The 27489-nt window shown below is 33.4% G+C and overlaps 1 protein-coding gene across 6 annotated transcripts in view; it reads right to left on the bottom strand.

Annotated features, from left to right (window-relative positions):
- LOC135837333 (echinoderm microtubule-associated protein-like 2) overlaps positions 1–27489 on the bottom strand; it is a 172731-nt gene that overhangs the window by 10933 nt on the left and 134309 nt on the right. For 5 of the 6 annotated variants that reach the window (XM_065352568.1, XM_065352566.1, XM_065352565.1 and 2 more), the window contains exons 3-7: positions 18206–18353; positions 17458–17697; positions 13556–13633; positions 6315–6470; positions 5951–6100 (exon numbers count right to left, since the gene is read on the bottom strand). In XM_065352568.1, coding sequence (XP_065208640.1) covers positions 5951–6100; positions 6315–6470; positions 13556–13633; positions 17458–17697; positions 18206–18353 — 772 coding nt within the window. The remainder of the gene's footprint in view (positions 1–5950; positions 6101–6314; positions 6471–13555; positions 13634–17457; positions 17698–18205; positions 18354–27489) is intronic. The other variant, XM_065352569.1, reaches the window with a different exon arrangement.

Genomic DNA, 27489 nt, shown 5'->3' with positions numbered 1-27489 from the left:
TGATTTCATGAATGATACGAATTATCATCTTCCAACAGTTATGGGTAATTTGAAAATAGGTTATAATAGTTTATAATAAATTTGCTGAAACTAAACTGTTATTCCAAAGTATCGAGACATACTCAAGTGACCAGTATGGCATCGTGATTCGTGACTCATTGATTCGTTATCTTTATCTCGCTCATGGGGATTATAATTAGCATCCTTACTCTCTACTCCGTTTAGTTATTTTTAAAATACAAAATCAATGTTTCAAGGTCTAATTATTCGATATACATTATTAGATACTAACAAGGGGACCTTTACATCACGTCAACTCTAAATTCAACTACATACGTAAAAGTCTCATTATTTTAAGCTGTCGAAGTTAATTTTTAGATTTTTGATAAATTTTAGATTAATTGATTGATAGCTTGCTTGGTGTGGCCTATTATTCTTACTGAGGATCACTGAAAGAGCGAAATATTGAAGTAAAAATCTGAAAATTGGTTTCCACTGAAATCTCAAATCGACTGTAATTTACTTTAAATCTGATCTGGTGCCACTAAAAAATTGACTTTCTCCGTGGCACATCGAAATTACTACATATGTATTATCAACCTTAACAACGGAAAATTCAATCCTATCCCGTGGTAAGCTCGATTTTCAAAAATTCACAAAAATCAATTGAAACACGTTCTTTCATAATGGAGAAAAAATTCAGAAATTTTCAACAAAAAAAAAGTTGAAAAAATCGAGAAAATATTTTTAAAAACTGAAGAGCAGGAAAAAAGGCAAACAGTGAAACTTTTGCAAAATTGTCAAAAATGAAAACATCTTCTCAGCAGGTGCATTAAAAATTGATTTCTAAAAAGATCAAAAATTCAATTCATTTATTCATTAATATTACGTTGAATTGCCAAAAAATCGAAGTCCAAACTCCAAAGTTCTAACTCAAAAATGATACAGGATTTACAAAAAATTGACATTTTGTTAAACTTAAAAAAAAAACAAATTGAAAAAAATGCCATCGTCGAAAGATTGATAAGTAAAAATTCAAAAAACAGACAAAATGGAGAAATCATTTTCAAAACTCTCGAAAAAAAGTATGTAATTTTTAAAAAACTAAAAAAATTGAGAAACGAATTTAAAAAATCAATACGAGTATACCAGAAAACTGCCAAAAAAAGTAAAAACTAAAAAAGACTGTAATTTATAAACAGAAAAAAAAGTACATACCTAATTTAAAAATTTGGAAAAATATTTTCGAAAATCGAAAATGATACAAGAAGGAATAGGAAACAAAATCGACGCTATTTTGCTGGAAAAATCAATTTATACACCAAAAACTTTTCATAAAATCAGAAAAAAGCGCAAACTGAGAAAAAAAATTAAAAAATTGGAAAAATGTAAAAATTATACAGAAAAAAATCGTGGAACAAATTTAAAAACGATATTTTGGAATCATGAGAAAAATTGGAACCATTAATCTAATGTTGAGGAAAAGTGAAAAATCAAAAATCATTTCAAAACTCAAAAAATTAGTATTGTTGTATGTAACAAAACCCTCTATGAACTTTACAAAAAAAATTGTCAAAAAAATGTAGTAAGATTGAAAAAAGACGAAAAACTGAGAAAAAATTTTTGAAAAAATGTTGAATTCAGGAAAAGAACTAAAAAAAAACGTAAAAAAATGAGGAATAAAAAAATTTGAGAAAACGATATTTTCAAAAATGAAGTAATTATGTATTTGTTTACAAAATGATCATTTTTGTGTTCAAATTTCTATTAATCTGACAAAATCGTGTTCATATGCTGCTAAATAGGTTAAAAATTGAGGCATTATTACAATTTGAAAAAAAATTGAAGTCCACAAAATTGAAAAAAATGAGATCAATTTTTTCCGAACTCTCAAGGAATTGAAGTAGGTAAGTACAGATTTTTTGTCAATAAAAATTTTTTCGAAAACTTCAAAAAAGTTGAAACAAAAAATTAAGCAAATAAAATCATATTTTGTAGAGATCGTCAAAAAATTATTCCAATGAATCATTTCCGAGTAGGTATAAAAAAATCTTAGGTAGGTAGTAGACTAGTTTCGATTTTAAAGTTGCATGAAAATTTGTTTCTTATTTTTTGACACTTTTCCTCATCAGATCATTTTTTTTTATTTAGAAAACATTCGTCGTCGTCGTCGTCGTAGTCGCGCTCCTTTACAGGAGATAGCGTATATGTCCATCTATATTAGCCGGTATCTAGCGTATCTGATCGTTTCTTTCAGGGTCTTACAGGGAGAGTTGGCTGGTGAGTTTGTTGTTAACAGCTCCGATCGTTTCCTCCCTCTTGTCGATCTTCCTTGGATTTTCCCCTGTACCGCTAGCATGAAAATACCGTTTTCTCGTATTTTATGAGCTAAATACTTTAGCTTTCTAGTTTTGATATCTTCAACTACGACTTTCCGCTCCTCTCCTATTCTTGCTAATACTTCCTTGTTGGTAATGAAGTCCTTCCATGAGATTCGTAGTAGCCTTCGATAGCACCACATCTCAAAAGCGGATACTTTGTTCTCGCATTCTGCACTCATGGTCCATGTCTCGCAAGAATATTTCAGAACAGTCCATACGTAGCATCGCATAATTCTCTTCCTCAGATCTATACTCATCGTTCGATTTCCCAGCACATTGGCAAGGTTATTGAAAGCGGTTTTTGCCATTCCAATCCGTGATTTAATTTCTTTATTATCTCTGCCATCATTGTTTATCAGCGCTCCAAGGTATCTGAATTGGTTTACATTTTCAATTTCTTGTGATCCGATGTTGATTTTGACCACTTTATCATCTCCTTTTGTAAATCTCATCACCTTGGTCTTGCCTGCATTTATTTTCATTCCGTATTTTAATCCTGCACTGTTAATTCGGTCGATCATTTTCTGCATCTCTGCTTCTGTCCCAGCAAGGATCACTTTGTCATCTGCATAGCTTATTTCGTTTATTCTCTTGCCGTTGATCTTGAATCCCATTCGTTCGATTCGCGCTTCCCTCATTATTTCTTCTGCATACACATTGAACAATCTAGGTGAGAGGGGGCATCCTTGCCTCACACCTCTCTTTATTCCACATCCGTTCTCTGAGTACTCAGTTCCAATCTTGATGTTAGCGCTTTGCTCCCAGTACAGGTCCTTGATTATTTGCAGGTCTTTGTTATCGATATTGTATTTCTTCAGGATCTCCAACATCTTCTCATGGTTGACACGATCAAATGCTTTTTCATAATCGACGAAGCAAGCAATGATTTCCCTATTTGCATTCAGTGCTCTTTGAATGATCACTTTCAGCAGGGCAATTGCATCTCTCGTCCCTTTTTTCGCTACAAAGCCATATTGTGTTTCACTTAGATTTTCATCTATCTTCTTTTCAATTCTGGCATTTATGATGGAGAGTAGTAGCTTCAGTGAGTGGCTCATCAGTGCGATAGTTCTATATTCAGAGCATTTTTGCGAGTTGTTCTTTTTTGGTATTGGTACGAAGTTTACTGCTTTGAAGTCCTTAGGCAGCGTGCCTTCATCGTATATTTTGTTTATTATCTTCAGCAGCTCTTTTTCATACTCTGGTGTTAGATGTTTAATCAAGTCTGCTGGTATGAGATCTTCCCCCACTGCTTTGTGGTTTCTGGCTCGCTTCACCGCATTCCTCAGCTCCCACATTTCAATTTGTGGTGCCTCTTCTGTGGATGAAACTTCAATTTGAGCCGGACGTGTATCATCTCCATACAATTCTTGTATGTAGCTGATCCAGACCTCTTCAGTTTCTTGATTGTTGACACAGTACTTTCCGTCTTTTCCTCGCATATATGCTATTCCGCTTCTCCTTTTCTTGTGGGCGGCCATCATCTGCTTCACTTTGGTATGCATTTCTCTAGAGTTGTGCCTTTTCTCCAGCTCTTCTATTTCTTGGCACTTCTCCTCATACCACTTGTTTTTGGCCATTCTGCACATTCCCATGATCTGATTATTTATCACCGTGTATTCGTTACTTGGTCTGTTTTCTTTTCTTCGTTCTTCCATCAGATCCAGTATCTCTTGAGTCATCCATGGTTTGTGTTTTCTTCTTCCTTTGAACGGAATAGACTTTTCTGCTGCTATTTTAACTTTTCGCTTCCATGTTTGCCACTTTTCCTCGATACCTTGTTCTTCTTCCAACTTGTCTTCCTTTTGCTTTTCCAGTTCTTCTTGGAATTTCTTTTGCACTTCTTTTGATTTGATTTTTGCAATGTCAAGTTGTCGGTATCGTTCTTGGCTCTTCTTCTGGCTCTTCAAGACTAGCTGGCATTTTGCAGCCAATAGTTTATGGTCAGAGTTGCAGTCAGCACCAGGATATGTGTGGCAGTTCTTCACTGTGTTCTTGAATCTTCCTTTTATAAGTATGTAGTCTATCTGGTTTCTGGCTCGATCTCCAGGACTGACCCATGTGTATAATCTTCTTGCATGTTGCTTGAACCAGGTATTGCATATTATTAGATCGTGTCTTTCTGCGAACTCTACGAGCATTTCACCTCTTTCATTCTGCTCTCCAAGTGCGTATCTCCCTGCAACTTGGCTGCCATGATCCTTCCCAACTTTGGCATTGAAGTCTCCCATCAAAAACACAACATCGCTGTTTTTTGAGCAGCTCATCACTTCTTCTAGGTCGTTGTAGAAGTTGTTGATTTCTGTTGTACTGCTTTCTGCTGTTAGCGCATACACTTGAATTATCACAATTGGTTTTGGCTTGACCTCCAATCTCACGAGTAGTATCCTAAATCTTTTAATTAATTCTTATCGAAGCAAACAAACGAACAATAAGACAATATTTGTGATGTGTTGGTAACTACATTTCTTGTCATTTTTTTCATTTCGCACCAATTAAGCATTTAACAAAGTAATTATCTAGTTGGTATTAATATTTGAACTTGAAATTGACCGTGGGTTGTGGTATTTTCAGATTAATCGAGGAAATGAATTGAGGACATCACAAATTAAAATTTTTGGATGGATCAGAGTATCCAGTTTTCTTCCAAAAATGTTTTTTTTCTTTCAAGATTTTCTACTTGAAAAAAAAGTAAAGTGGAGTAGCAGGAGGGTCCACGAAAAGGGAGCTTCAAGTTCAAAGGGTACCTTCGCACCAGGCTCTCACTTTCCCTGCAGGACCCAGATCCCAGCTGCTGACATGTTCTGAGGGGGTTGAAAAGGGTCCACTGAATAAAATTTCCACAATTCAACCAAAAAGTTGGTTAAAAAAATTAAAATCCGGGGGGGGGGCAAAACGCAGTCCCCTACTTGATGTACTGAATTGAATATCTACTATTTTGAAAGTTGAGATGTATGAAGTGGAGGGTGTAAAAAATTTATCAGAAGCTTGTCAATTTTGTTTGCACCATGCACCATGCAATGCCTCGCTCGCTTCGGCTGGCTCTTTGGAAGTAGACATGGTTTTTTTTCAAAAATTTCTAAGATTTTGGAGAGAACATGCCGAAATTCCTTAATATCTAGGGGGGGGGATGAAAAATCCCCAAATTTTTCTCCAAAATTTTCCAAATTAACCAAATTTTCTGATTTTATTTAAAATTGTTTAAAACTTGAAAACGTTTTTGAAACCGAATGCAGACAAAATTGAGAGTATCCAAAAAATTGATGAGCAATAAATTTCAATTCTCTCCCCCCTCCTTGTAAACAAAAAATGTAGTCAAAATGGTACCTATTTCAAAATCGACCAAATTTTCTGATTTTTTTTTCAAATTGTTTAAAACCTGAAAACGTTTTAAAACCGGATCCAGACAAAAGTGAGAGTATCTAAAAAATTATTGAAAAATAATTTTCATTCTCCCCCCCCCGCCCCTAAAAATTCAGTAACCCTCTCGAACAATTTTTGGCACAAAATTCTCGTCCTATAGCTGAACCAGTACCCAACTCTTTCTTTAAAATTCGTGCTCATCTTACCATTTGATATCGTCGGTATGCCCCAAATAATGCCTTTGGCTTTGTTCTTCGGAATTATACAGCACGACGACGGCGGCCACAAAGTAGACGATTTCACCGGTCGGCAATAAGTACAAATTCGAGCGGCAGTCTTTACCTCTATAACCATAGCTGAATAATAATTAATTAAGGAAAACCTCGATCAACCTCATCGTCCAAAGCATTTATATCAATAACCGCCATCGCCATCTAGCTTCTTCCTCTTCCTACCCAGTTCCTTCATCACTAATGACCCGTGACTGACATTTTAACGTAACAATATTGTGATGTACATGCAAAAATATGTACTTGTATTATACCTAATAATAAAAATAAAAAAGGATACACCCATTCTAATTTCAGTCTAGATTGCGGTGCGGTGGAAACCTTGGATATATCGTACGAATCCATTACTTCGGTCGGAGCGTACAGGCAGATCGGACGGCCCCTTAAGTACATCCGCAGGCTACCTTCCTCCGAGTTGTAAGACGTGTCTCGAGTCCTGCATGAGCAAAAAATTACGTCATCGTATTAATTACAGATACATAGAACATTGAACAGAACATCTCTATTAATATACCACCAATTTCGAAATTAAACTAGCTTAGCTTAAGATACACAGATGAGCAGCGTATATACGTATAGCACAAACTTACGTCTTTTTTTTCATCATTTTGGCTAAAATAAATTTACCAGCGAAATACGAGTACACAAAATTTACACAATCACCCAACACCCTCGTTAAATAATTTTACACTACTGAGCAGAGGAGAGCACAGAGCTAATGATGATGCTGGGACCAAAGCTGATAAATACATGAAAGCGAGATAAGCGTTTATGAATAATCGACAAAAATGTTATAGCCAATTTATGTAAACAGATAAAAACTTACTCCATGAGTGATATTTACAAAATATAAATATAAACACGTTAATTACAACCAACGAGAGAGAGAAAAAAAAACCACTTCGCGAATCGATAGAGGTAGGTATTTTTCCTGCTCTTACAAGATCTCTCGACGGATTCACTCCTCAAGGTTTTGATCTTGGGAGAAGATACACTCTTACAGCAAATTATAGAGTAGGGACGAACACTATATAAAATGACACGAATCTAGGAACGACTTCAGTTTATTATACGAGTCGCGAGAGCACCTAGCTGTATAATTTTTATCCAAGCATAACACACCGAGAGCAAGACGTTGTGTCATCGACCATCAATGCACGTATATTTTAACAAGTCACAACATAGTCTACTGGTATACTGTTGTGGGCTTGTCTAGTTTGTCTATGACTATGACTATGGCAAGTACTCGTATCATGTAAGTACGTAACGTATGTATACAAAACGGTGAATTATTATTACACGCGGAACGAGACGATGAACGCGAAGAGCCCAGAGAAAGAGACAGAAACTGGCCGATTGCATGAGGAGAAACACGACCAACGAAAGACCGAATATTTTTCAAGGCTGCAGTAAAACGAATCGCGAGTATCGTACTAAAAAAACTCGGAGAATTAAAATTACCCAGCATTGTTGCCAAGTTTTCCTTTTCTATTTTATTTTTTCCTACTTGGAATACTTACATGATCTCAAGTACGTGATGTGATAAGGTATGGGTATCGAATTATCGATCACAATTCACAATAAGAAGGTATTTTTCCAACCTCACTTAGATGGATTGGAAATAAGCCTACCAAGGTACTGAAAGTTGAAACCGAACTTATAAGGACAGAAGTCTGCAAAGGTGTAATTTTCAATGTCGTGTTGAGGCTCGAAAAATGATAACATTGATTTGGAAAAAATTGGAGTTCAATTTGAGATACCTAAGTATAGATAGATGCCTTATTTGGACGAAACTTGTGTCAATATACATAATGTGATGTACGAGATATCACTCACAATTATACACCACGATGCTTTTAAATAATTAATTTTTTTTTTTAGTAATTTTCGTTTTTTTTTTCATCCAAAAGCAAATAAAAAAAGAAAAACATTTGTACGAGTATAATTACTGTTATTAATCCCCCTCTCCCCTCTTCAAAGTAGGTATATAAATAGGCTGTTGACAGATACCTATTTGTTTCAATTTTTTTTAGGTCAGTGTAATTTTTCATCCAGTTGTATTTGTACCTACCTAGGTATTTACAGCGAGGCGAATTCTTTTGCCATTTTAGGCCTTCAAGGTGGACATACCTACCTAATAAATGATTCGTGATTTTGTCGTCGATATCGATGCACTTGACGAAGACTCGACAGAAGGTATTTCGGGGAAAATTATTTCAGGATTTTCAATTATTCAGAAGAATAATCACAAGGCTTACCGAAAACTGTACAAATTTCGGCTTTATTAAATTTTCTACTAAAAAAAAAAAACAAAAAAACTTGAACGTTGATATTTTTGAATGCCTATATCCACGAAGAAGGTGGGCAAAACACCCAACTAACAAAATCTTTTTGAAAAACTCGAAAAATTCATTTTTGCAAAACTGGAAGGGGCAAGAAGGGACTAACGAGTCAAACTCCTAGATAGATCTGAGCAACTCTCTCTCCCGAATTAATCAGTGGTTGAAAAATTCCAAAATTCACTGTTTTAGAAAGGGGTGTAAAGGGCTTGGAAATGGAAAGTCAAAACCTTCAAAAAACGCATCGAGGGCACCGTAAGAATGTACTTGACAATTTTTAGTTTTTTAGGTCAATTAGAGTGAGCCCTAACGAAAATGTTGAAAAAAGGCAAACACTCTGAAATGGTTGAAGACGGGGGGGGGGGGCAATCGATTGATTGAAAATATCGATTTTTTTGGAGCGGGGATGTAACTTGAAACTAGAAAAACTTTTTCCAATAAAAATAAAATAAAACTTGAAAAAATCGATCACTCATTACAATCGAAATCGAAAATTGATCGAACAAAGGAATTGATTATCAAAAGATATTTTTTTTAAAGAAATGAAAAATGTCAAAAATGTGAAAAAATTTCAGCAATTTTTGCCTCCTTTCCCTCTCACAAAAAAAATACGAAGATAAAACTTAACAGTACAAAACAAATACCTACTAATTTTTGAACATGATCGATCATGTGAGATAAAAAAATTGCAAATAAATTGATTTTTGAGACTCAATTGATCAATTTTGGAAACCAAATTCATTTTCCTGTCCAAAGTTTTCGAACATAATCGAAAATGAAATCAAAAAAACTCAAACGAATCGATTTTTGGAATTTAATAGATCGATTAATTTTCGATCACATGTAATCGATTTTTGGCCTGGAGATATTTTTCTGAAATGAACTGATTTTCCATTTAGAACCTGATATATAAGAGATCAAAAATCGATTTTTGGCATTCGATTAATCAATTTTCAATCAAATCGATTTCTGATCAAGAAGGCGATTTTCGTCTTTCGAGGCCAAAATCAATTCTTCATTTCAGAGGTGGTCAATAGCATGAGGTCAACAACCGCAAATAAATCGATTTTTGGGATTCGATCAATCAATTTTTCTTTCCGACGTCTTTGAACACACCTAATCGAATATACAATCAAAAAAACTCAAATGAATCGATTTTTGGCATCTAATAGATTAATTTTCGATCACATGGAATCGATTTTTGGTTTTAAAATCTTTTTCTGGAATGAACCGATTTTTCATTTCGAACCAAATTGATCACATAAAAAATCAAAAACCGAAAATGAATCGATTTTTGGCGTTTTGATCAATCAATCTGATATGAGGAAATATGCCTTCATCGCCTAAGCGATGATTAAATTAATCATCACCCTAGAGAGGATTAATTGAATAACTCCCTTGAACTGTAAGTTCGGTAATGTGTTAACTCCTACTACAGGGCTACTCCTACTACGTTGCTGTAACGCAATCGCGCGCAGCAAACGCATAGAACGCATCCGATGCACCCAAAAATAGTATAAATAGAGCAACACGGACGCGAGCAAAACTAGTTGTATTTAAAATGGGCTGAACTTCCAAATAAGTTGAGCTTCCAACTGAACTTGAACCAGCTCGCCGCGGAGACTGGTTCTTGGTCAAAAGTGTATCTATGTAGATGCGAGTAGATGAAATCCTCTATAGGGCATTCATCCCTTTTATTCAGTCTTCGCCCACTTTTAGTGGTTAATATGTTTCTCGTTTTCGTGATTTAAATTATCGTATACGTAATTAATCGCGTTCACACCGGATATCATCCGATTATGCTGGCCATCGGAGATAGTCCTAGAAGAATAGGTACCTCATGTATTACATTGCTGTCGACCGGCCTAGTATTAGTGAGCCACCCTGAAAGAGACAGTAGATTTGGACATTATGCGAGCTTGGTGAGTAAGTTTCACCATATATTTCCGAAATTGCATGCAATTTCTAGGGTACTTAGATACCCATCTTCCGTAATTCACTAACGCGCATCGTAAGGTATAAGCTTGTGCATGTACCTATTATAAAATAACTCTATGGTTATTCTATACTGTCTGACCTTTGTACCCTTTTTAATGTGTATTTGATTTTATTATGTCTAATTAACAATAAACATATTATCACTTTAGTGTAATTAATATGAGTTTTATTGGTAATTAGAGATTTTACTGTGAAGAATGAGCTGCATGACTGAAACCTCTCCGATATTTTGAGCTAACCAGGCGAGGCAATTATTCACTACCTTAGGGAATATTTCTTGACTTAATCACGTAGGTAGGAATTCTGATAAAAACCATCTATATCAATCATGCTTGATCTCACTCTATCAAATCAATCACACTTAATCTATTTCTGATCAGAAGTATTATTATTGAGGCTAAATTTTTTTCCATCTGAAATCTGATTAATTCCATGAGAGATCAAAACTCGATTTTTGACATTTGATTAATCGATTTTCAATCGTAATCGATTTCTGATCAAAAATGCTATTTTTGTCTTTCGACGTTAAAATCAATTTTCAATTTCAGAGATGCTCAATGGCATGAGGTCAACAACCGCGAATAAATCGATTATTGGGATTCGATTAATCGACTTTGAATCACAATCGATTTACGATCATACTCAATATTCGATCTGGAAATCTATTTTCGAAGTAAAACTGATTTTTCGTTTCGAATCTGATCGATTGCGTATAAAAGATCGATTATCGCAAATACATAAATCGATTTTTTGGCGCTCGATTAATCGATTCTTAATCATATACGATTTTTGAAGCTAAAATAATTGCTTTTTCATCTCAGACATGACCAATGATATGAAATCAAACATCACAAATGAATCGATTTCCAAGATTCAATTAATCAGTTTTTGATATTTTTGACGTTACTAGAAAAGAACCTGAAGAGGCTAAAATTAATGATTTTTCATTTTGAACACGATTGATCTCGTATAGAATAGATAGGAAAAAATAAATCGACTTCTAGGATTCGATTACTTAATCGATTTTCAATCATCATCATCACTTTTAATTTAAATGTCCATTTTCGAGGTTAAAATTTGATTTTTCATTTTAAACATGAACGGTCATATGGGATCGAAAATCGAAAATGAATCAATTTTTCGATCGGTAGGTCCCTCCCCCCCCCCCCTCTACCAAAATAAATCAAGAAAACCGTTGAAAAATTTCAAAAAAAAAACAATTTTTATTTGTTTTTTGTTAATTAATGAAAGATTTTTCGATTCTTTTCTCATTATCGGCACACTTTCATAATTTGGTACTTATTTATGTATTCAACTCTTCCCCCTTCTCGGTCCATTAAAAGAAAAAATATTTATAGTCATTGTTTTTAACCCCGAAAGGATATCCTCGTTCAAACGGTCACTGTCTTATTTCCCAAGAGTTTTCAAATTCCATGAAATTCATTTCTCAAAAAAAGAACGAGGAAGAAGAATCAATTCAAAGCTCCTTCAGAAATAAGGAAGATGGTTCACATCACATGTACGTTATAATGGCTGCATAATCGTTAAATGGAAGGCACACATAAAAACGTTGACTCAATTTTCTCCCATATTTCGAGTTATTCGGAAGATGAAGGTGACGAATTCTGAATAAATCATCTCTCAATTGAAAAGTTACAAAACCTAGAAGATGTTTGAAATTTTTCTCGTATAAAAGAACCATTCGTTCACTACGTATTCAGAGATTCAGACAATTTGATGACTACAAGTATTCGAAATTGAAAAAAAAAATTAACATGAGTTATTAAATGGTTCCTACAGAAACTTATAATCATCAGTAAGTACCTCTACCTATCTAGAGTCTCAGAGCCGTGCCTCAAGTTTTCAAAATTTTAAATTTGTAGGAATATGGAACTAATGAAGCGAATCATTTTATTTACCATCGATTACTTCTTTTCCCCACCCTTCCGCCAGTTTCACATTCAATCTAGTGCTGAGTTTCTCGCACATCCATTCGTAATCTCAATTATCTCATTCCTATCAAAATTCACATTGATGCCAGAGTCAGCAAAAAAGCACTCCACACACCGGTCTCATTAGTCATTACACATTAAATATTTGCCAATTTTAATATCCATCATCCATCAGTATACGGTCGTCGTGTTCGTCGCCATAAACATCAAGTTTCACGTTCCAATCTCCTAGGACCTATTTATTTCCCGACCAGAATGTACGGCAAAGGGCAAACACACATAAAACTCGACCTTGAAGCACGACTATCCGGGCACGTTCGCAGACAGCCTCGCAAATATGTATGTACTCGTGCAATTAGACAATTTCTTCTCTAACTCTAACTCTCTCGCCACGACCAATGCAATACATAAAAAAACTGCCCAAAAATTGCATCAGGTCGCATTCGAGCCATAAATTACCAACCAACGCTGACCAAAAAAAAAACCTACTCGTAAAATTATGCATTAAAAAAATTACATTCGCGTGCATTAGCAGAGCCAGAGACTAGAGAGTCTTCATCTGCGTGCAAAAATGATAATCGCCGTATAAGTATGGTATGTAAATATACGGAGTATTAAAATTAAAAGCTAAATAATAATAAAAATTAAATTTATGCGTACGCCAGCACAACACAACACGTGACAATAACAACATAATATTCTACCACCGAGTTTATTATAATATTATTTATATTGACCCAGCCCGGTGCATAGACGATTTAAATAATTATCGGGTGCTTCGTATCGTTATAACTCTTTCAGCATCGTTGTCTATAAAACCATAAATCACATCGAACCAAAAAAAGACAGATGAAAATATCCCAACTAAGATGTTAAAATAAATATTATACAGTCTGAATCTCTCGATCGAAGTTATATGTGTACCTATCTCGTGTTATTTACAATATGTAATTAAATTTCAATATTTTTAGACCGCCTTCGAACACTCCTTCAATCAATAGACTATTGAAATAAAAACATAGGTAAATACAAATCACGATGATCACAATAATGCATTATTATAAGCTTCTGCAGTTAAATCAAAAATGAATAAGTAGGTAAATATGTAAATGAAACTGACGAAGCATTTGCTACATATTGTTTGGAACACAAAAAGCCACAGGTTTCTTTTGCCATTTTTTACACGTTTGCGTAAGTACATAATTTTTGTACAAAAGTAGTATAATACTAACCCATGTTTTAAATGAGCAGTGAGATTCTGCGACGGTAAAGGACGCATATGCAAGTTAAATAATGATTTTGTACTTAGTCTGTAAAATAAAAATAATAGGTAGTGAGATGGTGTCTTGTTTCACTGAAAATGTGAAAACAACGTTAAACATATTTAAAAATACGCGTCGATAAAGATGTTTTAAAACACCAGTTGGGTGCGGAATAGAATCGACGAGTAACGTCGCGAATTTCTATGCTCCCTCCTACCCCCTCTTTCAACGTTTCTCAACTGCTCTCTGAATTTATTGTATTTTTGGAGATCACTCACTATTTTTTTTTTTTTTTCATGGAGTCAACAAATAATTTTTTACATTTTAATCAGGTAATAAACTATTTAACTTTCCATTTAAAAGAAATTTCATTTTTTTTTCTAAATTTCAACGTGAATGCTATACTTTTGTTGGGTAGTTGCAAAATAAATACATTATTTAAATTTAAATTGAAAATAAAACATATTTTGAAATTAATATTAATTAGGTACGAAAAATAGAATTTTTTCTTCATTTTTTGAAGAGAAAATCGCTTACAAGGAACCCAACTCCGATTCGAATTGCACCAAGCTAAATCAAACAAACATGTCGTAAAATCTCGATGATCGTAATATTCAAGATGCTAAACTTAATTTCTAATTCTTGGCAATTTTAAAAATTTTTATTATTTTTTTTTTTTTGCTACAGGCGAAACAACATCCTCTTGGAATTTCTATTGGCTTTAAACAATTCAAAAGTAGAACTGCATCGCCTCTAATTTTATTGGTGCTTATGGGAGATGGAGATTTTCATGAAAAAAGAGAATTTTTGATGAGTTTTTGTGTTCGTAAAAATTAATTTTGAACTGTGATGCCTGGAATTTTGTGGTAAGTCTAAAAAAATGAAAAATTCAACACCAAGAGGAAGTCATAGAAGCGAAGCCATAAATTTCACTTTTGATCCCTCAACAATCTACATCAATTCAAAACTCCTAAAAAAAAAAAAAAAAAAAAAAAATGATAAATTTCCAGAATATGTATTAAAGCTAGAAATAGTGTTTCAAAAATTGAAATTTTATGGATTTTTTTTCTGGTGTGGTCGTGTGGTCAAAAATCCACCTCTTGTGAGCAAAAACTTCTAAAATTCTGAGGTAAAAGTTCGAAACAGAAAAGAGTATATTCAACCAGCAAGAACAGAGTTCGCTTGTGGCTCTTCCAGAGCAATTTAGTAAAATTCTAAGGGAAAATTAAAAACGAGCAGGAAGCTCCGAAATACCTAGTCTTAAATTTTTTTTCAAGTCAGACGATTTAATAGGCACTTTCAGATGAGACGATTTCTCGTAATATCAAGTTAATTTTTGACCCTTCCAGCACAATTCGACTTTAATTGAAAAAATTAGAAACTCACTAAAATTCCAGAACGATCCAAAAAAAAAAAATTATCAATTTTGAGTTGGTATGAGATGTTGAAATAAAAAAAAATTAATAACACAAATTCGTTTCATATTAAAAAAAAAAAAAAAAAAAAAAAAGATAAAGCTAAAAACTATTTTTTTTAATTTCAAAATTATTAAAGCTTTTTAAATATAGCCTGGTTTTATTCAAATCGAAGAATCCGTGAGAGAAAAAACTTTCAATTATTATGAATGATTCGTAAAACATTATAAAAAAAAATATGTACCTACTTACACTTAAATGAATAAAAGTTGTAAAGATTTCGTTAAAAATTGAAGATTAATTCATCTCTTTTCATGTTTCAATCTTTTTGATTTAATTTATTTGGCCAACATTTTCAAGAATGATAAATATAATTGATAAAAATGGATCAAATTGAAAAATTGTCTCCAGAACCTAATTAAAATTGAGTTTGGCTGAGGATTAATTTCGAAAATGAAAAAATTAAGTTACCTACAGAAAATTTTGAAACAAAATCCCATCATTATTTCATCTAAATTTTTCACTAGGTGTTGGAAACATTTCTTTGTATTTTTCTTTTCGAAATTTGACTACAGACATTTTTCAATTTCAAGTTGAAAAAAATGGTTCTAATTTCATAAAAAAAATCAATTTTTTCAAATTTCATATCTAATTTCTATACCTATTCATAATATCTCATTCAGATGTATATTTACTGATATCAAGTCACTTATGTATCTAATACCTTGTGACTGTTTAAACAATATATTAAAAAAAAATAAAAAAATAAAAAAAAATAAAAAAATTTCATTTTTTTTTTACTTTTACTTTTTTTGCACACAAAATTAGGTTTTTAATTGTTTTTTCCATTTCTACTCAGAGTAGATTGAAAATTGGGTGGGTTTTAAAAACTCAGAGAGGCATTTTCACTTTCTAATTGCTCTAAAACGAGCGTTTTTCGCAGCTATTTTATTGAAATTTTCGAAATTTCATTTTTCAACTTGAGGGAAGGAGGAAGGGACAAAGAGAAAAAATACCTGGTGTTCTACAAGTTCCATCTCCCCCTCCCCCTCCCTCTCAAAAAATCGAAAATCTCAATAAAATATGGTAGCTGTGAAAAACTCTTATTTCAGAGCAATTAGAAAATGAAAATGCCTCGCTGAGTTTTTAAAACCTACCGATTTTTCTTATCTACTTACTCTGTGAATAGAAATATGGGTTGAAATTAATTATTATCATTGAGAGATGAAAGGCATCAATTCTACGAGAAATTGTGTCACTTGTCAGCTCATAAACAGCGGCGTGAACGCCATTTTAAAAATTTCAAAATCGATTTCAAGGATCAAAAAATCTAAAATTTTGATGACACCTATTGTACTTGCAAACCTTCAATTAAATCCCAAATTATGAACCATTTGACGAAAAAATACCCAAAGTCGAGCTGAATGTGAGAAAATTCTCTACTTCGAAGGCTCCTTCCCTCCTACAGAATGGTAAGATTGTGACGATGGACTTTTCAATTATCTCACTTTAATAATCCAAATACAACAGAAAAAAATACGAGCTCATCGTCTATTAATTCCAAGACTTTTTTCACAGTTTATACTCTTTCATTTAAAATTAGGTAAATAATTTATGAAAATTATACAACTCGATTCCACGAAATTCGAACACTTCAATTCACTCTCTTATAACCTTGGGTGAAATAAAAACCTCATCATGAAATTGCATTTCGGCATGGCGTGTGTGTTTGTTTACATCGAAAGTTTGCCAACACATTCCATAAACTTAGCGACCTTTGCCCTTGATAGTACATATTATGAACTATGAAATCAAATGGCAGAGGGCGGGAAATTACGTAGTGTACGTTTCAATTCAAATTCATACGACTCGGTGAGGAGATGATACTGCTACCTACATAAGTGTAATTAATTAAATCGAGGCGTGCACTGAACGTACCTACTACATACGTAGACGAGGATCTGAAGCAATTTTATTTTGCTGTTATCCACTTTGCCTATCTAATATGTGTCTCATTTCCTCCAATGTATCAAGCAGAGCATATTCTACACACACGTAAGTAAATCTTCATATCCTGCTACCTAAAACTATGTATTAAGTATAGGAACCTTCGAATCATCATCAATCAATCACACGTATACACACACCCCATATTCACGAATCCAATCCATCTATCGAATTCGAATCGAAAAATACGAATATCATATTAGAAAGATAGCGTGATTCAAGTCGTAAAAAAACACTTTTCAAATGTTAATTCAAAGTCAAAACAACCCTTTAGAAACAATCGGCATTCACCTACAATTATTATAATACCTTACCAAGTATAGGTGATGAGGTACCTATCTCCAACCTAAGGGTAGAAGAAATACATACTCGTGCAACTTGCACCACTATATTATAAGTTCACCCACAATGCTCAATTATTGCTCATGCAACAGTGTATGCCCAACTAACCTATTATTGGTCGTCGTAGGAGAAACGTTGGCATAAGCTGCGTTGTTGAAGTCTCCGGTGGAACTCCATTTCTTCGAGTTATACAGATTGGTGGACGGTATAGGGGTCGGTGGTTTTAGGCAATTTCCTGTCGTCGGTCTGGTTGGCGAAGGTGTCGGTGACATTGGGATCGGCGAAACGCTACTCGAGCTGTGCGAATCTGAATGCAATGAACCAGTCGACTGATAATGGATTCCTTTCCTGTAGGGATCATGTAAACACACGTATTATTTTATTGGAATGAGAGGTAGGTAAGTAAGGTACCTATCTAGACAGGTAGGTAATTCTATGAGTAGTTTCATTATGTACTCGTCGTAAATATAAATGAAGTCTGAAACGTGCCCTGGTGCAAGTTTTCTCCCATCACAAAATGGTCAAAAAATACACGTTCTCATTGTTCATCATTTAATGCACATATTTGCACCCAAGTCGAATTCACGATAAGTACTTTGGAATACGAAACTAAAATGTCATTTCATCCTATCTTTCAATCCACGAGCTAGTTCAATTGGTTAGATGATATTAATTTACTATGCATCGTAAATGGAAAACGACCAAGATGGATGCATCTGTGATCTGAGTTCGAGGTTAAGATACCTCTTTGCTCTTATGTACTCGTAGTACAAATAGCAATAATGTAAAGTACGCTAAGGTTAGATATTTTACGACGACGTACGACGACGTGCCCAATGCCCAACAGATACGGTACCTTTGTGGTAATGATGAAGAATGACTAGCGACTCTGCGAACTGGTTCTCTATTCGATATAATTTCAGAATGTGGTCGATACCGCAGTCCGCCATCTCGAATGCCGCCGGAGCTCAACGTGTGATGATTACCTATGTGTTGATTTACGTCTGCAAAAAAAAAAGAAGAAAAAAAGATAAGAGAAAATAAAATTGAAATTAAATTAGGTATATACTGAGATGAAAAGCATGAAAAACCAAATGGGATAGATTTATCATTAAGAAATGAATAGATACGAGTATAAGGTACCTAAGGCTAAGTTAGCCAGCCAACGAATAGATGTACCTATGCACAGATACCAAATTGAATAACAATATTCATTTTTATGATTCGGTGATTGATTGTGACTGTGAGATGTTCGACATTGATGCACGAGAGATAGCAAATGTTTAAAAATGAGCAGGATATACTTGGAATGCATGATTTTTCGTAAGGAGGGATCTCATTTTCAAGGAATTTTTGAATTTTTAAAATTTTGGACTTAGAAAAATCCTGTGTGTATTAGGAGGTAGGGCAAAATGTACGTTTTCAGATGGATCGAAAAATTGGAAATATTAAACTGTACAACTTTCGTTTCAACTAATTTTTCCCCTAAAATTCTACTTAATACTTTTCAAAAATGACAAAAACTCAAAAAAAAAAAAAAAAAATGAAAATCTCAATAGGTCATCGTGATACAAGACGAACGTGACATAATTTTAAGACCACTGCCTCGCCTCTAACTCTTTCAAAGGAGTAAAACTACAATTCTTTCTCAAAAATTTTCATCTTTGGCAACGATTACCCGAATTTTTTCAAATTTGCAAGGATGCTAGATATCATTAAAGGACATTTGTGGTAATTTTTTCAAACGTATCTTCATTGTAAATTGCAAAAGAACAGCCACGTTTTTCAAAATTTAAAAAAAAAATACTTCGTTGAAAATAAGTACCTACATATGTAGAAGAAAACTGGAGATTTTTGAATTCGAATTTCCAAACAATTCCATGAACGATAGATACTTTGATAGTTAGTCTACAGTTCAACTAGGTACGAGAAAGTGTTAATTGAGTGGGCAATTCGGAGGGGGTAAGGGGTTGGCATTTCGAAGGAGTCGATCGACCATATGAGAGAACACGTATGTACTTTAAAATTTCAGAAAGGCAAGATAGGGGACTGGAGCTTCAAAAACCTCCATTTTCCAAAGTTGATTGGGGGATGTGATTTTTTAAAATTCGATTGAAGATACTCATACGAGTCTAGGTCTAGATAATAACTATGTATTTTTTTTTGACATCGATATGTTTTTTGAACCTGGAGTCTTTTCGAAATTTATGTTATGCTGACTTTTAGGAAACTTGAAAAAAAAATCAAGACTGTGACAATGTGACAGCGTCTGGTAAAAGAGACCTTACGTAAAAAATCATAATTTTACAGGAGATCTGTTTAATGTTTACCTTCATTTTTCCATGTACTTAATTTTACGAGGGTGCAAAATTTCAGCCAAAGAAAAACGAAAATTTTTGATCAAAAACCATTTAAAATATTTTTTCGACCTTACTCACTTGAAATGGCTGTATCTCGCTCTACAAGAACTCTAAGGATCTGGGACCACTATCATTCAAATTTTGAGAAAATTTTACATCGATTTCACCAAAAAAAAAACTCACTAGATTACCTTAAGGTCCCTTTTACCAGACATCGTCGTTGGCTTTCTGACATTATGCTGGATTTTCAAAAACGTGGAAGAAAATCGGTCGACTTTTAGAGATGCTGACTTTTGAAAATTGAGGGGGGGATTTAGTCGGCTTTTTGAAATTATGCCAGACTTTACAACACGAAAGAAAACCTATATATCAATCGGTGTGAAGTTTGACTTTTGAAAACTTGGAGAAAAACCTGTCGACTTTTCGTCATTATGTCAGACTTTTAAAAACTTGAGAAAAATTTTTATTGGTTTTCTGACATAATGTAGATTGTAGGTACTAAAATTAGGTATGTCAATTGAATTTTCAAAAATGACTTTCATATTTTATCAGACTTTTTTAAAATTTGGAATTATAAGTAGGTACATAAAATAATTTAAAACTTTCCCCAAAGAGGAGACTTCACACTCATTTTTGAGTGGGATCTGGGCACAATTGTATGACAGGGCCTTATAAATACAATTTTTAGCAAACTTCCTTCATTTTTAGTGCACACACCTCCACAGATTCAATATTTCGTTGGGGAGGGGGAAATAATCTGCTTCACATGACGTACACTACTTTATTACTGCATCGATTGGTTACTTATAAGTTTCTAAAAACAGGCTCGTGACCTATCAAAATGAGTTAAAATTTCGGGAGAAAAACTAAAATGTAAAAGATTTCATCTTTGAACATTTCCAAAACAGTTTGGGCCCAAAATTTCATAAAATTTGGAAGAAATTGAAAAATTATCACGCGGCTAATCAATATAGGTTGAAATTTTGTAAGAAAAACGAAAATGTCAGTGATTATATTTTTTGACCATTTCCAAAAAACTTGATATGCCAGGAATTTCGTCAAATTTGGAGAAAATTGAAAAATCATCCCACGACTCATCAATGTACTTACTTGAGTAAATGGGAATTTTGCGAGAAAAACAAAAATGTCGAATATTTTCTATCTTGACCACTTCCAAAAAATTATTCCAGTCCAAATCCAAAATTTCATCAAAATTCAAAAAAAAAAAAAAATTGAAAAATTACCATACTGGAAAAACTTTTGACTTTCGAATCGGTACAAAATTAAAATTTTGATAATACGTGCTTAAATTGATCAAAAGTGTTGCAAAGATGGTGAATTCGAGTTTATAGGCGCTGAATTTTATTTTCACTTTATATAGGTAGCGTGTTTTTTGAAAACTGGAGAAACCGAAAAATTCGCTTCGAAACTCATACCAAGTGACTCGTCACTCGTCAGGTCAAAAGTAGGATACAAACCAAATCTCAACCTTCTAGGTCAATTTGCTGAAATTTTGATTTTTTTTCTTCTAATTTTGGCCAAATCTTGAATTCTTTAAAAATTGTTAAAAATCGAAGGATGAATTTCAGCACTTGAAATTTTGGATGGTGGTATAATTTTTGGATCTCCTTTGATTCCCCTGTGTACGGTTGGGATACCTTCTCTTGTGAGACACATTTCAACTCAGACAATAAAGGCTGCTATATTTTGGTCAAAATCCTCGAGATTGATCATGCCCTGGTTAGGTCAGAATTTCAAGGCATTTTTATCAAGATTATAACTGAAAATTCGTGTTTTTTTTCAATCATAAAACCCTTTATTTTTTCATTGTTTCTTATTCAGATTGCTCAAATTGTTCATTCTGCTTTTTCGCTCCAATTTCAGAAACTTCCTGGTTTTTTGCCCCCCCCCCCTCATAAAAACGAGCAGACAAACCTGCTGATTTCAATTTTATTTATTCATTTTTTTTTCATCAGAAGAAATTATTTTTTTTACAATTTTGAATTTTCTTCATGTTTTCTAGTTAATTTTGACTCGAATAAATTTTGACCTCCCCCCACCCCTCCTCAGTCGGAACATTTTGACAACATTTCTTTCCACAACTCCTATTTTTTTTTCAAAAATTGTAAAAAAAACTTTGCATATAATAAAATCCCTGACATTTTCAAGATTTTTATCAGGCAACCCACTTCAAAAGTGTTTCTCTTTTATGTAAGTACAACGCTGTTATAATTTTTGCCCATATATTTATTTAATTTCACTATACACGCGAAATATCTGTACCTACTGCAATTTTATACGGATAATCCTCCTAATCTCATACGGCGAATGCGCTAGAAATGCATCTGGTATGCATCTCGAGTCCTCGACAGCAAGCAGAGCAAGATAATGTAGGCTAATATTTTGCAGCAGTGTGCTAATGTGCCATAATAATGATAGCATAATAATTTTTCCAAACATTTACGCGCTAATTTCCATACTTAACTTACGTATTCTTTCATACAGTTTTTTTTCTTTTATAGGTCACACACGTATTTCCTATACATATCTCTGTCTACTTATAATCTTCTTTATAAACAATGTAGGTACATTGCACAACTTCAAAGGAAAAGAGCGCCACAACGAGCCGACTTTTAAGTATCTCAAGGACTTCAATAAGGGTGGTTAACGATATCTACTATCGTCATCGCTGTCGTCGAGTCGTCTATATTTAATATTCCTTTGAAGTAACTTAACTGATAGGTAGGGTAAGGAGAAGGACAGTACGTCTATTTTAGGTGGTAAATTTATAAACGAAAACTACCCAACTCCTGAGAGATATTACAACACGTCTTAGTAATCCTTTATTGCGACCAATGTGTACCTCTACCTAAACCTACACCTAAGGTTTCCATTGTAATGGGTGTATTACGCGCTGTAGCTGTAGCTCATTCAGTAGAGTAGACTGATATTGTATTATATGTATTACACGAGTGAACCGCTATGAAATTTACATTACGTGTAACAGTTTTCACGCATCAATTCCTCAATGCTCTTCGATTTTTTTTTTCGCCATCTCCGATCGTTGGTAGAGTAAGTCGCGACTGTGACTGCTGCACGCGGGTTGTTTATAATGGTTCAAGGTTTCTCGTTACACAGAATTATTTACAGTCGCGAATTGGCTAATTGGAGAAATGTTGAAATTGAAATTGTTTCAAAATTTCGAAAATGCGAAATGAATTTCTGTACTTGTATGATAGCAGGATCGATGATTTTTTAAAAAAAGAAGTATCAGAAGAGGAAAATTGAAAGAAAAAATGACAACGAGATAGGGAGGTGGAAAATTGCAAAAAAATGATTTAATTATCATTTTCCTCACAGGTTGCGAATTACATGATGCAATTTTTCACACATTACACCAAACAGCGAAGCCGTATCAATGACACAAAACCGCGATAATTTTGTACGTATAGTAACAAGGTTAGGGATTAACTTGACCCTTCAGCACTCGGGAGAAATCTAATGGATTAAATTTTTAAAATTATTCTCATCACGTTTTGCAGATTCCGCATCCATGTATTGTGATTGTATGGGGTAAAATTACGCGTAGTTTCCACTCTGTAGGAATTAAACTCTAAACACTGAATATAGGTAACAGCTTCCGAACAATCATAAAGAGACCAAACGAATTTCACAATTTAAAAAGCTATTAATTATATTTTTAAAAATCCAACAAATTTTGAAAGTCGAACTTATCTACTGAATTTGGAAATTCAACTCAACTTTGGGGCTATGGTTTGAAATTCGTAAGAAATGATTTAGCTGCAGCTTTTTACGCCTGTCAAAACATCGAAATATAATACGTATAATTTAAGAAACTGGTGGACTATTTTGGGACACAGCTAGGTGTCAAGTTTTTGGTCATCAATGCTCATTCCAAAAAAAACTCCCCCATTCATTTTTTCAAATTTTTTAAATCGAAAATAATGTAGTTAAGTGGCTAAAAATTTGCATCACTTTATTCCAATACATTTCTCCAGTTTTAGAAAATGATATGTGGGTAATGGGTATTTCAAAGTTTTGGAACTTCAACTGGAATGGCCCAGACGTTGAAGAAAAGTCGCAAAAATATGTGCTTATTTTTTTTTTTAATTTCCTAGGTGACTTACAACTCAAAATAAAGGTATTCATTGAATTTGGTGAAAATCTTCCGACATTATTATTTCCAAGATCTACCACTCTCCTCCCTTCCACGCACATCTTCAAGTAGGTATACATGACCGCCAAAATGAATAAAAAATTCATTCATATTTTCCATTCATTATTAATTTTTGAAATTCGATTTCTATTTCTATTTTCCCAAATGAGGTTTATCGGTCGATACCCTTCAATTTCTAAACTTAAACTAGGTCAAGTCATATAATATTCATTCGCGATCGTCACAAAAATTTGAATAACTATCAGATACTGTCGCGTAATTTGTTGAAATACGGGCTTCAGTGAGTCCACAATTTAAAAGTCTATACATATGAGATTCTTTGCATGTTATCACGTTCGAAAAAAACTTGGGACTTTTTACCACTTAATATAATAATGAAAATCCACCTATTTCAGAAGCTTGCTGAACGAAGTGGACGTATTTCATCCCCCCTCCCCCCCAAAAAAAACAGAAAAATGTAGGCGAAAACTTGGAAATTTTTGGGAAAAATTGGGTGAGCTGGAAAAATTCGAGAAATTTGGGGAAGTTAGGAAGAAATTTTATAAGCAGGGAAAATCCAAAGAATCAAAAACCATGGGATTTTACTTCTTGAATTATAAATTTTCAAAAGTTTTCGCCCTGAAATCCCCCCCCCCCCAAGGTCTCTCCAATGCATTCCAGTCAAACTGCCAGAAAGTCCTAATTCTCGCTAAAATATCAAAGAATGACCAATTTTTCGTTGAAAATTCGGAAACAATAATTTCTGATTTTTTCCAAAAAATTTTAAAGTGTGAAAATCGTGTTCTAAAAAAAATTGAAAATTGTGAATTTTCAGCTAGGAGCTTTTGCTCAAATCTCGTTCGGGCCCCATTCATACTATTTTAATACCCTGAAAACTGAAAATTTTAAAGCCATGAAAACCAACTTTTAGGCTCATCAAAAATTCAAAAATGATGTTATTTACGTTTCGAATTATCATTTTTTCACAGCTTTCGCCCTCATTCAGGGTATCTAACGGATTTTTTTTTGAAAAAATCACTACTTTTCACTACTTTTTTCACTACCTTTTTTCAACCAAATTTTCAGAATGCCATCCACTCGACCACACCCCCCCCCCCCCACACAAACACACAAAAATTAACAAAGTCAAATTTTGCACATAAAATTTTTAAAAAAAATTGAAACTGGAAGAAAATTTGTAATTTTAATCAAAATTATTGAAAAAAGCAATACAAATAAACGAGATTAAGTATTACATTCGTTCTAAGACAAGGTGTCAAACAAAATTTCAAAATAAAAAATCAGGACTTTAGCAGGATATTTTTTAAACACTAAAGATTTTATTTAAAAAAGGAGCCGGGGGAGGCAAAATTTTAATAGTTTTCCAATGAATTCAACGTCCCAAGATTTTTTTCAAGCAAGCGGATGTCGAAAATATAATTTTATCATTATTTCAATTTTTGATTTTTTTTCACGATAAAAGTTTTTGCTCATGTAATGGAATTGGGCGAATAAAAAACTTTTTTTTAACAAACCATATTTTTAATTTCGAGAGGGAGGTACACATATGTAAAAAACGATGATTTTTAGTGTGATGAATTGGTTAATAAGAAGTTTATTATTTTGCTTCAAAATTTTAAAATTCAAATGATTTTTTTTTTGAAAAATTTAAAATTGAAAAAAAGCAAACGAGTCCGAGCGAAGCGAGGGCAGAAGCTTTCGAAAATTCATGTTTCGAGAAGTGAAGAAAAAATTTCTTCATGCAGGGAGGAGTTTACTTTTCTGATTCAAACTTTGAACATTTCTTGTATTTGAAAAATAAGTTTTTCCTTCGCTCGGGCAAAAGCTCTCAAAAATGTGTCATTCAAGTTTCAAAAAAGTCGACAAATGAGCTCTTTTCTACGAAATAAAGATCGAGAAAAAGGAACGAATTCGAATTTTTTCATTTTTTCACTACTTTTTTAACAAAATTCACTACTTTTTCACTACTTGCACTACCTGTTAGATAACCTGTCATTTCGTTCAGGTTTGATCATTTTTATTTTTATTTTCTCTGACTTGATCAAAGTTGAAGGGTTGAAAAATTTACTTCTCACATTGAAAATAATATTGTTTCATTTTGAAAAATTATCAACTTTTGAAAGCTTTTGCCTTATTTGCTTTGTTCAAGGCCTGTATTCCAATTTTTGAAAATATGATTTCCTGAAATCTATCGATTGAAATGTTGAAACATTGAAAATCAAATTTTTGCATCAGTTATTTTACTTTTCGAATTATCAATTTTTTCAAAGTTTTTGCTCTTGCTTTGCTCGTGCAGTTTCGAATTTTGCAGGACAATTTTTCGGAAATTTTCATGAATGAAAAATTAACATCAGAAACTCAAGATTCGTCCTCGCTTTGCTCGAGCAAAATCGAAAGGTGTTCTGATTTGAATTTGATTTGCAAATGCCAAAAGGCTAAAAAAAACGAGAGATACATAATCGAACGATAAAAAAGGTCGGTACCTAGTTTGCACGATAGTCATTCGAACGATAAAAAGTGGTTTAAGAACGACAATTTAAGTAAGTAAGTATGTAGTACGCACAGAATTTTTAATCGATAGAAAAAGGTGTTAACTAAGCATGATATTTTTCATTGATAAAAGACGTTGGCAATACAAAAAATTTCATTTTGAGAAAAGCCGACATTTTTTTAGTCACTTCTTTTTTTGGTGGCACGCCAAAGTTCCTAATTTTTGTACTCCCTCCCCACCCCAAACATAACATTTTTTTGGGGTTTAGAAAGTTCTCTTTCTGATTCCAACATTTCCAATCAAAAGTCCTGTTCTTTGTCAAATTTGCTTTTCGTTTTATTTTCCAAAGTTGCCCAAGACACGAAGTGTTAATTTTCGAAAAAGTTGTGAAAAAGTACTAATTTTTTTGGAGGGTGAGGAAAGCTGTCAAAAAGCGTCAATTTTTGGTAAAATAGTCGAGAAGTGCCCATTTTTGACACAATTGTCAAAAAAAGGCCCATTTTGTCAGAATTTTTAAAAAGTGACCATTTCTGGCAAGAATGGCAAAAGGAGCCAATTTTCGCCAAAATTGTCAAACAGTCTTGTTCTTGCCAAGATGGCTAAATAAAATCATTTTTTAGCTAAAATTGTCAAAAAATTCTCGTTTTTTGTGAAAATTATCACGGAATGTCAATTTTTAAATTGTAAAATTCTAAAGAAGTAATTTTTTGATAAAATAATCAAACGGTCGTGATTTTAGCCAAAATTGTGAAGAAATTTGTGATTTTTTTGTCAAATCGTCCAAAAAGCACTGATTTTTACCTTATATGCCTCAAAAGTCCTCCCTCCTTTTCAAGGTAACGATAAGTGGTGCCTAAAAAAAAAACACGAATAGTAACACGAAAAAAATTACGAACTTTGGATTTTAGATTTCACCAATTTTGCAGTACATAGAACAATTCAAACTTTTTATCAAGCATAAAAGCATCGTTTTTGGACATTTAAAACTTGTTCAACATTTTTTTTTTTTACCATGTAGTATGTACCTAGACCTACTTCCTTTTCAAAGTTCGTTCGAACCACATCTGGCTAATTAGCATGAAAAATGCTGT

This window comes from Planococcus citri, chromosome 2 (assembly GCF_950023065.1).
Source record: "Planococcus citri chromosome 2, ihPlaCitr1.1, whole genome shotgun sequence".
Lineage (NCBI taxonomy): Eukaryota > Metazoa > Arthropoda > Insecta > Hemiptera > Pseudococcidae > Planococcus > Planococcus citri.
The sequence above is the reverse complement of the archived record's forward strand: the minus strand, read 5'-3'. Positions and strand labels throughout refer to the sequence as shown.